Genomic DNA, 16,057 nt, shown 5'->3' with positions numbered 1-16,057 from the left:
CTTTCTCTCCTACAATTAAGTTTATAAACTTACCATATCTTGGGTTTCTTCTCTTATGAAATGAAAATAAACCTCTTAGAGTACCTTAAAGTAAAAGCATCTTTAGTAGCACATTAGTCTTTTTAATTCCCACTGCCCTTCACAAGGTTTCAAATTTTGTATATATAAGAACTGCTGCATTATCGAGTAATGTTTCTTAGCAATTCCATTTGACCCTCCCTTTACTCCTGCTACGTTGCACCCAGATATCCTGCCTAGGATGTTACTTGAAGCACGCCACCAATATATAACTGTTTCACATTTTTTCTAATTGCTTTCTAGAATTACTGCTTTCCAGAATATAGTCCTAGGTCTACTAAGTGACCTGTTCCTTTTATTACTCAGTATTCAACCAGCCTATTGTCTGCACACTTGATTAACAATCATTGTATACTTGATTCCAGATCAGTGATAACAGTACTGGGGCAAGGACCAATCCCTGCAAGATTGCAAAAGAAACAATAATTTGAGGTGTTAAAATTTTATTTGATTCTATGATACTATCTATCTAGTATCATATACTATCTAGGTTTGAGTTCATATATTGTATGTATCATATTGATTTTCTACGGTGAGACTTACACTTGCATGATTTTCTTTCATATTATGATCTCAAGGAAGGTAAGCCACATAAATGTAAGTAGCAATGCTATCAACGAGAGCACCAAGTCTGGGCTTGTAGAGCTCACAAAAGTAGATTCCTAAGATTTATGGTAGTAACTGCTTTCTGTAATCAAGGTTACCCTTTCTCTTAACGGGTATCTTTTTTTAGTGATGTTTTATAAGCATCTGTCCTCTTTGCACATATCAAAATAAAAGAAATATGAGGAATTCAAGTTGGTGTTACATGTTGCTCACTTGTAACTGCCTTTTATACTTCAGTTATTGTTCGGTAAAAGTTTTGATAATTGCAATAACTTTTCAGCTTTGAAGACATAGTAAGGGTGGTACTCAGAACAACAAACAGAACCAAAAATTGTTCTGATGCAGAAAGCACAGGTACTAGATTACTTTTGTAGCTTTAACTTTTTGTGCTTAATAAATACATTCCTTTTGGGCAGAAAGCTTCTTACCGAATATTCATTTTGTAACAATGCAGGGGAACAGTATGAAATACTACAGCTCATAGAAACATATTTTCTTCTTCGTCACCTTCCTTTTCTCTCCTTTTTTCAGTCTAGAAAATACTGCTTTAAAAAAGGGCAATTCTCTCATTTAATCTGTTCACGTGACTTTTCTGTGCTGTTTTTCTCTCAATAGTCTATAGCATACTGCCAGCTGTGGGCTTTTGATCAGTTTTCTCTGTAGTTTGCTTTACACTAACTTTTCTTTTAAAGATCCCAGTATTTCTTTTATTTTTAATTGTCTTCTGAAATTCTGAATATCTTTTTTCCTCCTTTATATTGTAACTATCAAGATCTTTACATCTGTGAGTATACACTGCATTTCAGTTGCAGCTGAGTCTACTGGAGATGAAAATATATTGACAGGCAAAATAATAATAAATAAACTGCAATCCATACTGCAAGTAAAGATGGAACTATGTGATCTTTTTTGTATTGAATTCTGCATAATGCACGCTATCAGTGACCATGTGAAAGATTATTCCTTGAGTAATTCAGTAGCTCTATTTTGAAAACGGGTCAGGGTTCCCAGGACTTTATCACTTCTCAGAAGTCTACTGGCATGTAGTTTTATTGCAGAAGCATATCTGGTTTCCAAGTTCTGGTCCCATAGCAGCCCAAAATACCAGCTGAACAGGTCTGATAGAGTGATAGTCAGCTTTTTACAGGGGGAAAAATTTGGAAAATAGCAATAATAAATATGCTGTTTGTATGTTGTATAACCGTAGTTTTAGATATCTCAGTCTTCTTGATTTTATTGTTTTAATTCCATCTGCATTAAAACTTCAGGATTTCTTCCATAATTAAAATACTACATTCAAATTTTCTATGCTTAAGAAAATCCAGCCAACCAATGAACCAAAAAAAACCCAACAAGAGAACAAAAATCTTTTCAAAGCCATTAATAGAGATTTCTTATAATTTAATGCTCCTAAATTGACTTTGTTATGCAAACTATCAGAACTCTGATATTTTTTTCTTTATATTTTAGGTATAACTAAATATTTTTGGATTTATATATATTCCACATTTACTTGATAAACTTTTTAAGTTTGGAATTCAATTTCCATATTTATAAACGTATGTGCATGGCGTTTGTTTATACTAAATTGTATACTAGCCTATGTATTTATACAGATTGATTTGTCCTGTTCTGCTGAAATGAATGCTTCTTTACTTTCCCTTGTAGTTAGTGTTCATGTGTTTTTCTATATCTGCTTAGATCATAGTTTTGAAAAACTCAGAGTTGTCAATTTTAATGTTTTCAAGGAATATGTGAAAGTTACGAAAGGTGTGTGATAATTTCAAATTTAAGGTTTTTGTTACTTTTGAAATGTGAAACTACTTCTTTATCTATACTTCCCTGAAAAAAATCACTTTGAATATTTTAGAATGAATAATTATAATAGATTTTCTAAACAGTTTTATTTAGTTCAGAATGTAATAACCCCAAACTGTATTTTATTCAGAAGTGCTGCTTTTTATAATGTGTAGAAATCTGATGCCATAGAAATGCTATCTTGTTTTCAAAATAAAGATGTAAAATCAAGTGAAGACCAAGGATTTAGTACCTTTGGTTGGTTTTATGTTTTTTTTTTTTTTTTTTCTTTAAAGTATGACATTTTTCATTTTGTATGCTTTCTCTCCCTTTCTTTTGCACCCAAAGGATATTTAATACATGAGATTGTAATGGCCAGTTTTTCCAATTTTAAATTGAGATATATATATAACAAATAACTTTTTATCTTTATTATAAAGATGGATGTCTCTTGTAGACAGAATTGCAGATGTATAATCTTTTTAATTTTCATTTTTATGGGATAATCTGAAGAAAGATACCTGTGAACAGGCATTTTCTCTTAATTAATATTGTATTATTCTGGAATGATTCAATCAATACCTAATTTTTGAGATATTAATAACTCAATAATGTTTGTGGCAGCCCTAAATTATTATTTCTCTTTCACAAATCTTTTTAAATTGTATACTAACACAAAATAGTTGAATCTGCTTTTGTCTAGCAGAAAAATTGTAAACTTGATGTTTTTTCAATTTTTTTAGTCAGATATAATATTTTTTTTCATTGGAAACTAAAGGAATGTTCAATTCTTAACCACAACACTTATTTTCAGCTTTCAGTACTTTCCTTATCCCCTTTCTATATATTTTTCTGTCATGATAAGTGTGTGCCTAACTACATCTCCCAGACTTCTTATACCCATTTCAGCATCCAAACTCTGAATCTTCTCCTTCCTGAACTTCATTCCACTCCTGCCCCAGTTCCACTCCTCTGTCTCCAGCCACCAGCTGATGTAGCTGAAATGTAAAGCCAACTACTTTGAAGCATTTCAGGATTTTTTCCACTGAGAAAGCTAAATTAGTGTGCTGTGTAGTTTATGGTGCTAAAAATACAAGAATTTAGGTTGAAAATCACCCTTGTCCTAAGATCCAGCATAATGTCTCTGTACTTCTAATAACCTTTGGGACCTTCAGACTTGCAAAGTATTCAGAGATATGATTGGCCACAGTGCTTGTTTGTATTTCAAATGAAAAAGTAACTGATGCTTATCAGAAAAAAAATAATGAGGTTTGAAAGGAGTCATAGGATATGAATGAACACAGTGGGATCAGCACAAGTTAAAGTTGACTTAGTACAAAAAGGTCAATAAAGCTATTTTTCTCCTCACTGGGTGCAAGAAGAAGGTAGGATGACCATTTATTTGTATCTTTGAATAATGACTGAGAAGTATTTTGGGTTCCAAATTTACAGCCTCAACCTGAACAACTTCCCTCAAATAATTCTCTAGTGCTTCAATTACCTTTTATTATTAAATGTTAATAATAAAAATATACTTCTACATAATGGCAAGGGTCAGTTTATAACTCCTTTGTTGCGTTTATGAACACCAAGGACCATCAACCTAGGAAAATACCTGCTGTATATACCAGATGTCTAGGGTTTGCATTTTTTCTTAGTTTTTCCCCACAGTCTTTTGAAAATTGAAGATACCTTGTAAGAAAAGAATGTTTTGCTTTTCATTATGGTAAGATCTAATAATGTCTTTGATATTCTTCACGTATCATGAAGACAGTATGAGTCAGTTCAATTGAAAAATAGGTTAGGACAGGCTGCACTGTTGTAACAGTTTAATGCTTTCACATTCTGTAGTTTATTGAGTCAAGTGCTTTTGCTTGAAACAGGTATCTACTCATACCTGTTTCGCTGTGCTGGAATGGAAACAGTACACATTCCTGGGATGCAGCTGAATTAATTTAAAGTCTGGCTAAAGTTAAGGTTAAATTGTGGGAGAATAAATAAAACTTTTTCTTTTATTTTTTTAGCAGCCTGATAAAATGAGGAGTGAAAGTGCAGAAAAAGAACAACTATAGCTTGAGTTCTTCAGGCTGTGATTTATCAAAACATAGTTATGACTACATGTTTCATGACCAAAAAGGTCATACTAGTGACTCATCCAGAAAATTTTTTAGATGTCAAATAAGGATTTTCATAATTAATGTTTATTATAGATAGTATAGTGAAAGTAGGTGACTTTGCAGGGTTTTTTATGTCTGGTCCTAGTTTCTTCTATAGAATATCCTGGCTGGCTCAAATGAGTAGTGAGACGCCTAATATTTTACATTATTTTGATTGCCTGTAACTAGTGGATTGCTTCTCCTCTCCCACTTGAATTTTGACTGCCAACTCTGGAAGCCTATTGCATATTCCTTAAATCTGACATAAATGTTAATTAGAAATGGCAGCGTTTTAACTCCAATATCCCTGGTGAACAGAAGCTAATGATTAAAATTCTCTGTTCTAACAGTGTCAAATTTTGAAGATGTTTTTTCTATTTCCATCAGGGATTCTACTTTTGTTTTGTTTTGCTTTTTTCAGTACTGATAGTAATACTAATACTGATACAGATAACTATCCATAAAATTTAAAACTGGAATGTAGAATTTATTGTTGCCATTTCTAGGAATAGCTTTGTAGTTGAAATTTAATACAGCTCACAGGAATAATTCAAGTAAGCATTTCTTGTCCAAATCTGAAAAGAAAACATATAGATCAAGGCAACAAAATAATAATAAAAAAAATCAATCAGTAATCTTTTTTCTATACCCACATTTGTATAAAATAAGTGGGTTTCATTCAATTATTAATTGTTCATTTTAAATATTAAACAAGTCTGTAAAGCTGTAATATTAATTTAACATGTAGAAACATGGAAACTTTAAGTTTGTGATTCAACTTATTCATTCAAAACCAAATACATATAAATTTTGCAAGTAGAACACATGAAAATGTGTAGTGGAAAAACTGTTATATCGACATCCCTAAAGAAAAAAAAGCCTTTGGAGGTAGTATGCTTGCTGTGTACCATAGAAATGATGTAACTTAGAGAGTTATTATGAGAAACCCAATTGTACATTCATGGAGTATTAGCACATAAACTCACTGATAAAAATCACTGTGCTTAAATTTCACCATGCAGTTAAGAGCCATCAACTTATCAATAAGGCAAAATGTCTTTATTCATCACCAGTACACGTAAACAGAAAGTCTGCATGAAAAGAGAAGTCATCTGTCACTTGGAGGTTATATGGTTTTTTTATGAACTTGTAATTTTTCTATATTACTCAATAAATACTTTTCAAGGATTTATCTTCTAGTTAGAGATATAATTTTTAATCTACATGCTACTTTACTCTTCCTTGTGACAATATCTTTATTTACAATAGTGTTAGTTTAAAATCATAGAATGGTTAGGGTTGGAAAGGACTTTAAGATTATCAAGTTCCAACCACCCTGTTATGGGCAGGGACACCTCATACTAGACATATTTTCCTGCTAAGTTTATCATGATGATTCTGATTCTTCTCTCTTTTTTTTTTATCCTGAAAATTACTAGCAAGTTTTTAATACAACTTTTTTTCTACTTTGCATCCTCTCTAGCCTTGATTAATTTCCTTCTCATAACGTTTTGTACTGAATGAGTACTTACTCCTTTCTAGTCAACTGGATTAGGTAGCTCCTTTACAAATAACTGATTTTCCTTGTGCTGAGATAAAGGCCACATAAATTAGATGCCTTTTTAACTAGCCAAAAACCTACATGTTATGGAATATGATCACTTTGTGTTATATCACCTTTTGAGTTACTAGAATTGACTGTCTGTCATTCACCTGCTTTCACAAGACTAGAATGATCTCTGAGAATCAAACCATATCCCCTCATGACCCTTTTAAATCTTTGAGAATTCTGCAGAGTATCACACGGTTGCATACATCTGAATTTAAAGACTCCTAAGGCATAGAATAACATTTCTGGAAAGGAAAGAGTCCATCCTACTATATACTTGCTTGTTATACTATTGTCCTAAGCGGTAAAGATATTGGCAGTATATCTCAAATAAAGAATCAAAGCTTTTTCTTTGTTTGGTTTTTTTTTTTTTAATTCCACTAAACTGTCCTATTTTTAAAGGAAATAGTGAAGACTTTCCCTTCAGAGAAAAAGTTACTCATATGCAGTATAAACAGTTGAAGCAAAACCAGTGCTTGATTTCAGATTAAATTTAATTGTCTGGTGATGTAGGTATAGACTGAACATTGGAGGGAGTGTACTGCATGTACATTTTAATTTCTTGCTTTTTCTAAAAATATTGACATTAAATACTATAAATTATATAACTATACAATTAGATGTATGATTATATATGTGAATCTTTTGATTTTATGTAATTTAGACTCATGTTCTTGCACAAGGCTTATAAACTTTTATCATTTAAACTTGTGAGAAAACGTCAGTTTACCTAACCCCGAATTTCAAATGTAAGATAATGATAGTAAAACTTTATTAACCCATGTCTTTTCCATCTCTCTCATTATTCCAAATGCCCTTTATCTTTTTTCTTTATTTCCATGTTCTAAGTGTTTCTATATGTATAAACTTCATTTGGGTAATTCCTTACTATTGAGCTGGTCAAAGGTTTGCTACGAAATTGGCAAATTTCATGTATCAAGAGTAAGCTTAACCAGAAGCAAGATTAATTAGGTTGAAGTGTTGTTTTTAAATTGCAATAAGTCTCCCTTTGGTTGCTCTTATTTCAGGACAAGCATAATTGATAAAAATACATGGTATAACCAATTTTCCGTAGCCTAAGTTAATTCAGAGTAAGCATGTTTTCTGGAAAGGACTCTGCATGAGGATTTTTTCAGGAATCTTCTTCTTGGAGCGCCTGTGTATAGGCAGTGCTTTTTCAGTGGCTTTTGCTGCAAGCTACTTGTGTCATTCCAAGCGATAATGAAAATGCTAAAGGGAAGGTTTTGTTGTTTGTTTTTCACTCTGGGGAATGTTGAAAGACTACTAGTTTTAGCTGAAAATGCTTAGAAGATCTTATAGAACATTTTGTAAATGTTTTGAAGGCAAGTTTGACCAACTTATTTTGTGATGTGGTCTAGTGATTTTTAAGGGTCATGTTCTCAGGAGCTGAAGGATAAAATTAAATTGTCAACAAAGTTAAAAGAAATATTTTATTTTCTACTAACCATTCAGTTTAAATAATCTGCCTACCTTACCAATTATAATTGTCCTAGTGAAATATTTTGGTAGAAGTAATAATCCACCAAGAAGCAATGGTCATCCATGTGTTCAGTGCATAGACAATTTCCTGAGAGTGTATATGGTAACCAGTTTTACATTAGTACGTACTACAAATTTAAAACTTGAACATATGTAGAAGATCCTTTGCATGGACTTGTGCAGAATACATGAATGCCATGTTCAGTATTTAGAATGTGTGTTGCTTATTACCAGAGGAAAAAAAGAACTAGAGAAAACTTTGGGATTAATGAGAGCTATTACAAATGATTGCTAATTGTATTGTATTTTTTCCTTTGGCATTTATGCATTTGTCCCTGCATAAGTTTTATGTTCAGGGTTTTTCTTTTTTTGTTTTGTTTTGTTTTGTTTTCTCTTCCACGTGCCCTTCACATTTTGAGCTACATTTCACTTCCTCCCTACTTTTAACAGTTTCTGTTCATTGAAGAATTCATGTTTGAGTCTTGTTATTTTTCTACACTTTCTGTGTTTTGTCTTGGCACTGCTTCTGCTTGGTCAGTAGTGTGCTTTCATTAGGGAATTCTGATTTCACCTGAAAAACTTTTTTCTTACAGTTGTTAAATGTGAGCTATTTCATAACAATTGTCTGAGTTTATTAACAACTGATTTTGTACATAGTTTTTGTTCTTTCACTGTCTCTGCTAATCAAGAATTATTCAGCAATCCTTGTAATTTAAATTGCTTTCAACTTCATGTTTTACTTAGGTCTTTGTTCTTGTCAGTACTACATCTAGAAGAGCTCCCTGAGTAATTTCTATTGTTTGAAAAGTTTCTGTCAAAACATCCTATTGTTTCTCTGGACAATTTATTTCATGTTACATTCCATGTTAATTGTATAAAGATCAGTGGCACACTTTTTAAAAATATGGCTATATCCTTATTAATTTCAACAGAAGTAAAAATAAAATCTCAGCAGAGTCTTATTTAAGTAGTTTGCTTTATTTATGAAAAAAATTAATATAAGAGGTAACAGGAGCAATAATGTGTTCTGAATACACTTTTTTAAAAAAAGCAAGAGAACTTCCTGGTCTCTCCTTTGCATTTTGAGTAAGATTTTATGTGCTAAATTTCCAGTTTCATATTGATATAATGCTTAAATCATGGGACACCTCAAGACACATGTTTACATCTGGAATGCTGACAAATCCTTATTAAAGCTGTCAGATGCCTGTAGAATTAAGTGCTTTAACCCCAGTGAGTGCTGATGTGGAGGTTTAGGGCTCTATGAATTCTGTTAAGTTACCCTGGAGAGTTCATCTGATTATTCATTGAGACTTGTGTTTGGTACAGTAATTGCGTCTACTGTCATTTGTCTTATCTTACTTGGTGCTTATTTTCTTATTATTCTAAAAATGAAAAAAACATGTCTAACACCTGGCCAAAGACTGAGATGTATATTCTACCTACCAAATAAAACTTGAATATTGGTTTCATATTGTGGTGGAAAATTATACCATTTGTTTTTCACGTTTTTGTCTTTTTTTTCATTTGAGGAGGGTTATCCTATACTGAGAAACAGATTTAAAAATCTTATCTTTTGCTAAATGTTAAGTTTCTTCCCATAATTATGGATACTTTTACAGTTATTTTAATTTGTTTGCAGGCCACTATATGCAAAAATGTCACATTGTAATTTAAACTAAATATAAGAAGGTGTTTAAAGAAAACAAATTTTCATGGAATTTATGTCATGGAATTTGCTTTTTAAGTTAACTTTTTCCTGGTTTTGCTGCAGTCTTGTAAATGGCAGCCTATAACTTGAGGCAACAGAACAGTGGGAGCTTTCACTGAATTTTGCCTTCTCCTGTAGGTTTTATACACCTGACAAAGCATTGAGAAAACAGTTAAAATACTTGTGTAAAAAAAAGTGTAAAACATAACACTTAAAACATTTGATGTTTAGGGTCTGAATTACATTGTTGCAGTTGCCAAAGAACACTGTTTCCTAATTTAAGAGGCTTACAATGTCCATACAGACAATGCATTTGATTTTAATGTATAATGTAATTTGTTATGAAGCACATTTAAATTTAGTTTTCTATGTATTCCTTGAAGATATGTCTATAGTGTCTCAGTATCATTTTTTTCAAATAAAAATGACAAAAACTGTCTTCTGACTAACTTCAGTTTGAAGATAAATAAAGACTTCAGACAGATCTAACAAAAAGCTAAAAGGATTCTATTTTTAATTTCAGTTCTTTGTACAGGGAGTGCTATCATGACAGTGTACTACTTTAGATTAAAAAGTATGGGGGCACTCATTATCCACTCTGTCTTTTTAATTTTTATAGGAAGAGCCATATGTTATGTTCAAGAAGTCTGACAAACCCTTGTACGGAAATGATCGATTTGAAGGTTATTGCATTGATCTCCTCAGGGAGCTGTCTACTATCCTTGGATTTTCCTATGAGATTAGACTGGTGGAGGATGGCAAATACGGAGCTCAGGAAGATGCCAGTGGACAGTGGAATGGAATGGTTCGTGAACTAATTGATCATGTAAGTTAACTTTTGAAGCCTTTATTATCAATTTGGATTCCAATTCTATCTAGACATTTTGTGAAACTTTTATGATAATGCCATTGGAACAGTACTGTTTTGGAGTATGCAGCTTTTTAAAGAAGTAATGCAAGTAGATTCACACCAATGATTTCTTTCGTGTAGAATTTATTTGTAAAACAAAGACTGTTCTGAATCTCTATTTTGCCTATAGGCAGCATTTGTTTCTACCAAACTGGTTTAGCTCTTCCATGGCATATGCCTAAGTCAAAATACGGAATAGACAGTATTCAGAATTTATTTCTGAGAACAAATATATGATTTTTGTGACAAAACCTACATCTTTTTTAATCAATAGAAGCCAGGCTTCTTCTTCTGCTAGTGGATCTGAGACTTTCTCATAGAGAAATTTCTGTAGGGAGTGTTAATACAAATTATTTGATATATAGCAAGAAGAGGACTATCTTTCTTGAAATATTATCAATAAAGTGCAAACAGATCTCAACATATACTGAAGCAGCAAATTAATGCAATGTGTGTCAAAACAGATACCATTACAGTTACTTGTGAATGAGTAAGACAGGGATTACATCCTGTCCTTCAAAGCATATGTCCCCAGTTGGTCATGCCAGTTAAATTCAGTTTCTTGGAAACATTTTAGTAAATTTGAAAATTATGTCATTGTCCCTTTTTGCATTTGGGCAAATTGCTTCAAATAGAGACATTTGGTCAAACAGAGATAAAACATATTCTGCACGTCACTGTCAGAGAGGAAGAAGGGGAGACACTTTCATAGCTAATTCAAGTGAAACCTCCTTATAGTGACAGAAACTGCATGAATAGCTGAAATGAAATAAAAATATTCACTAAACTTGTTTCAATTTGCTGTAAGATTTCAGCAGATGGGCAGAACGTGCTAATCAAAATATTCATATTTACTAGGAAGGTTATTATCTTCTTGCTTTCCTAGTAAATAATAATCTGGTATTGCTGTTGCAACAGATGTTGATTATGCCTAGCTTCACACTTCCAAGATGACAGCGTGGGAGTATTGTATTTATATTATCTTTAAATGTGTATACATATTATACCTCACACACATACATAAAAATCAAACATATTTAGCTAGACTGTCTGTCCATCTCTACCCATGCATATTTTCACATATGTATAAATGTATAGGCATCCATTGCTGTTAGATTTGATGGTTGTTAAATACCATCATCATCTGGAACTAATTTTCAATGATTGGGGTGGATATTGTGGAAGTATTTCTTATATAATTCTTCAGAAGCAATGAAAAATCACATTTTGGTATGCTTTTATTATTCAACCCTAAAGCTTTCTTGCACAAGCACTAGTATGGCTTCCTAAGCTTTTCACAGAGATAATTTTGAAATAAAATGCATTTGAAGAAGTTGCAGCAGTTACATATGTGGAACTGGAACTTTTCCAGTCCTTTCCTCTTGATAAAGCAGGTGTGTGTTCCTTTTTCCCATAGATAGCATATAACTTAACTTAGATTAAAATTTATTTTGCCTTTTACTTAGGAGTGAAAAAAGGTTATATACTGTGCTAGTACATAAATGTAAGATGTAATCTAATTTCTTAACTGGGATCATAACTTCTACTAATCTCAGTTTCTCAATTTTGAAGCTTTTCCTTTAAAATTTTCTCTGGTTTTATCTAGTCTTATTTTGAAATCTACTTGAATACATGCAATTTATTTATGCATCTGTGCCCTTCATTTACATGCATGTTATTGGTACATTTTATTAGCAAGTCACATTTCAGATGACAATAATTTAGAAAATTCCAGATATAGAGTTACCACATTTGATGTTTTTATATGGTTAGAACTTCACATGGCCCAGTTAGCTTAGCTTTTCAGTCTTTATTTTGCATTATTTTTTAAAATGTTTAAAAGGTTTTGTTTTGTATAAAGTGATTTAACAGACTCAATTGCTATTTCTTTTGGAAAGGTAAAATGATTCTGTTTGTGTTTTTCAACTTGAGTTCCTAATTAAAATAGACTACAGAATAATGACAAAGTTGCCATAGTACTTAAATCTGTTTGAAAAATATTTTTAGAAATTATTTTATTTTGATCTGCTTGTTATATTTCAACTGTTGGTCACTTAAGTTCAGAAAGAAAGGATACTATGCTGTAGTATATAACTTTACAAGGGTAGTTTGTAACATTTGCAGTTCAAGAATAAATAAAATGGATAATTTTGGTATATTGTGAGTGTTGAAAGGAAGATGCACAATTTATATAAAGATAAAAGTACCAAATAGAATTTAAATTTTTAAACAAACTGTTTAAATCTTTGCTTAGTGACTTTAAATAACTGCTTGGACTCAAAAGTATAAAAGTGAAATTAAGGTAATGTTATCTGAATAGATCTCAACATATCATGTCAGTCTCAGGCTTGAACATCTATACTGTGAACAAAGACTGAAACCTTTACTTCAGGTTCTGTGTGATTTCAATCTCTTTTCACATAGTTTACTTGCATTTCTTCTTTCTTTCACTGTTTTACTCAGTGTTCACATATGCCATCATTATGATATTGGTTTCCAAACAATGACTAGTTTCCTTCTGATTAAATGATAGATACTTAAAAATCAGTTCAGTGATTCCTTCACTTTAACAACTGAATGATAATGAATTTTTGTTGGAAAAGACAGTAGTCTCTCTAGCTGCAAATGGAAAAGAAATATTCACAACTATAGATACGATTTCCCTATGGAAATTCAATTGAATTTCTCCAGTTAAACAGCCTAATTTCTTTGTCACAATTTTCATTCAATATTTTACCTTCATCTCTGGTTAATTCTAGATAAGGGTGTTAGATATTTGGCAGGGAGCTAAAATTCAGGTATCTCCATCCTTTAGGGATGCATTCTTCAAAATTATTCTTTATACTGATTTTCTGCCTTTGGTTCAAGAACTTTATTCAAGGATAGATTTATTGAATTGGTTTTGAACTGAATGATAAATTTTGTATATTTCAGGTTGTTCTGTGTTGATGAAAGTTGATATGGCACTGTATTATATTGTATGAGGTATATAGTGTGTGTAAATTGTGTTGCCCTATAGCTAGCAGATACTGAAAGAATAAAAAAATATAATTTTGCTTTTTTTTTTGTTGAACATTCTACTGCTCCAAAATTACTTCAAAACATACTTATCATTGGGTTCTAAAAAAGGCAAAATTTACTGGTTTATACTTTACCAGAGATATAAATGATAATGAAAAATCCACTGGGATGTAATTTGTTATTATTATATACCATTAAAAATACATTTTTTTTCTTCCTGCTCTTTGTTTGAATGAATCGTTTTGTTTGAATCTCTTTCAGCAAAAAGCTTATGTAATAAAAATAGACTTTAAGGCTTGCAGATCTTTTATGATTCATAAATAATTACAGAAAAGGGTTGTTTTTTAGATCATGACTGCTCTTTTATTATATGTGAGGATTAAACTTTTCTTTGTGCCTCAGAAGAGTAGGATTTTCAGCTTGGAGGAATTTAAGAATTATGTAGTTGAACAATTGGAAAGCACTACTTAATTTGAATTAACTTTAGACATAACTTTGTGTTTTACTTCAGTATCTTTTGAATTTACAAAAATCAATATTTTACTAATAAATGCTTACATAAAAAATGTTTACATTTATAGAAATAGTAGTGGCCTTTTACCCTCTTAACCGAACAGTTTAAGATGTTTATATAATCAGTTTAAAATGTTTTTGGAGACATCTTCTTCCAATAACTCGTTACTTTTCTATCCGCCTCCACAATTTAAGGTCTAAAAGGACCAGAGCCAAGTTCTTTGTATTACTGTGTAGAAGTAAAAAAAGGCTTCCAATAAGCAATAAGGTTGTAGAAGTAAACAAAGCTTCCAATAAGGGAAGTTGCTTCCTTTCAGAAACAAAGAAAAATCTGTATGAGTAAAAGAATTTCAGTTTCTTCCATCTCTTTTCTCTTCCTTCACTTTTCAGATTTAATTTCATCACGTTTGGACTCTTTTTCCTTCATACTTACAACAAGTCTTGCCCTGTAGAGCCTCATAAGGAAAGGCTAAGGAGCTTCTCTTGCCTCTTCTTTCCAAGGATAGATACAGTTTTCCTTCATGTAATTTTGAAGCAAAAGGTCTGAATAAAATGCAGGACAGTTTAGCCATGCCTCTTTCATTAATCACAATTTCAGAAAATTTGACAGTAGCAGGAGTTAGAGACTCTTTAGAAGAAAGAAAGATCAAGCATTGTCTTTTGCACTAATGCTGTACTTGCCGGATAATTAAACCTGTGGTCTACTGGTGCTTTTAAAAGCAACATATCTGCTTTATGGCTGCTTCATTATACTAGTGAAAACATTGGTCCAATGTCCATATTTTCAAAGTCATGTATAACACCTAACTTATTGACTTATTTTTTTTTAAGTAATGCTCCTAGATTAAATGACACTCATATTCTACTACTTATTGAACATTATTGTTAGTTCATTGTCAAAATATTTCTATATAGAGGATCTCTGGATTGTAATAACTTAATTAGCAATAATATTTTATATCAGACAGAATGATATCACCTCCTCCTTTCTGTATTTCTAGAATGACTTACTTGTTTTTTGGAAGACTCTAGATTTTTGCTAAGGACTGCTGTGCTTGTCGTCATCAGGTTCAAATTATACAGATGTTTCACAGGACAACCTAGCTAGTAAACCAGAGGCAGAACATCAGTAGTGACTTCAGAAATGTGTTTTGCCTTATTTCTCTGTATTTGGAAAATTAAGGACTTTAACACAGTGGCTTATCTCTCTTCTTTTGTGGACAATATTTAGGACTGTGAACAGTCATTCATTTCATATTTATTTAAAAAATATAGATGTAATAGCTTAAACAGATATATCAACTAAGCAAGCATTAAAAAAAAAAGAAAATGCCTGAAATATGAGACAAACGGAAATTCCAAAAAAAGATTCTCCTGAGAATGCCTTTATATATGACATTTGAGTGCACTTCTGATAAGTTAAACTTGTGCTGATAGAAAAACAGTGAACTAGTATTCTAAGATCTTACTTATGAATTGCAAGAAGGGTTTCAAACCATTTAGGTCTTAAGTTTAGAACATTCTCCTACATTGGAGAAAGGTCTGAAGAATGATCTGGGGAACTACAGGCCTGTCAGTCTGACCTTGGTGCTGGGGAAGGTTATTCAGCAAATTGCCTTGAGGGCAATCATGCAGCATGTGATTTAAAAGTTAGCATACATTTATGAAAGGCAGGTCCTGCTTGACTAACTTGAACTCTTTCTATGACAGGTAGATGAAGGAAAGGCTGTGGATTATGGCTACCTAGAGTTTAGTAAAACTTTTGACACTGTTTCCCATAGAATTCTACTAGAGAAACTGGCTGCTCACAGCTTGGATGGGCACTATTCCCTAGGTAAAAAAACTGGCTGGATGGCCAAGCCCAAAGAGTGATGGTGAACAGTTAAATCCAGTTAGCGGCCAGTCACAAGTGGTGTTTCCCGGGGCTCTCTATTGGGGCCAGTTCTCTTAATCTTTGTCAGTGATCTGGGCAAGTTAATCGAGTGCAACTTCCTAACACCAAATTGGGTGGGAGTGTTTGTCTGCTGGAAGGTAGAAAGGCTCTACAGAGGAATCTGGACAGGCTTTATTGATGGGCCAAAGTCAATTTTATGAGGTTCAACAAGGCTAAATGCCAGATCTTGCACTTGGGTCACAACAACCCCATGCAACACTGC

At 32.3% G+C, this 16,057-nt stretch overlaps 1 protein-coding gene across 1 annotated transcript in view; it reads left to right on the top strand.

Annotated features, from left to right (window-relative positions):
• The window catches only part of LOC104408614 (glutamate receptor ionotropic, kainate 2), a gene marked incomplete at both ends in the record, with an annotated part of 101,816 nt that extends 86,081 nt beyond the window's left edge, over positions 1-15,735 (top strand). Inside the window, 2 exons of the mRNA XM_010018270.1 lie at positions 10,077-10,283; positions 15,612-15,735. Of these exons, the coding sequence (XP_010016572.1) occupies positions 10,077-10,283; positions 15,612-15,735 (331 nt within the window). The remainder of the gene's footprint in view (positions 1-10,076; positions 10,284-15,611) is intronic.
• Positions 15,736-16,057: the final 322 nt, after the last annotated feature.

This window comes from Nestor notabilis, unplaced genomic scaffold (assembly GCF_000696875.1).
Source record: "Nestor notabilis isolate BGI_N333 unplaced genomic scaffold, ASM69687v1 scaffold890, whole genome shotgun sequence".
In the NCBI taxonomy this organism is placed as follows: Eukaryota; Metazoa; Chordata; class Aves; order Psittaciformes; family Psittacidae; genus Nestor; species Nestor notabilis.
The sequence above is the reverse complement of the archived record's forward strand: the minus strand, read 5'-3'. Positions and strand labels throughout refer to the sequence as shown.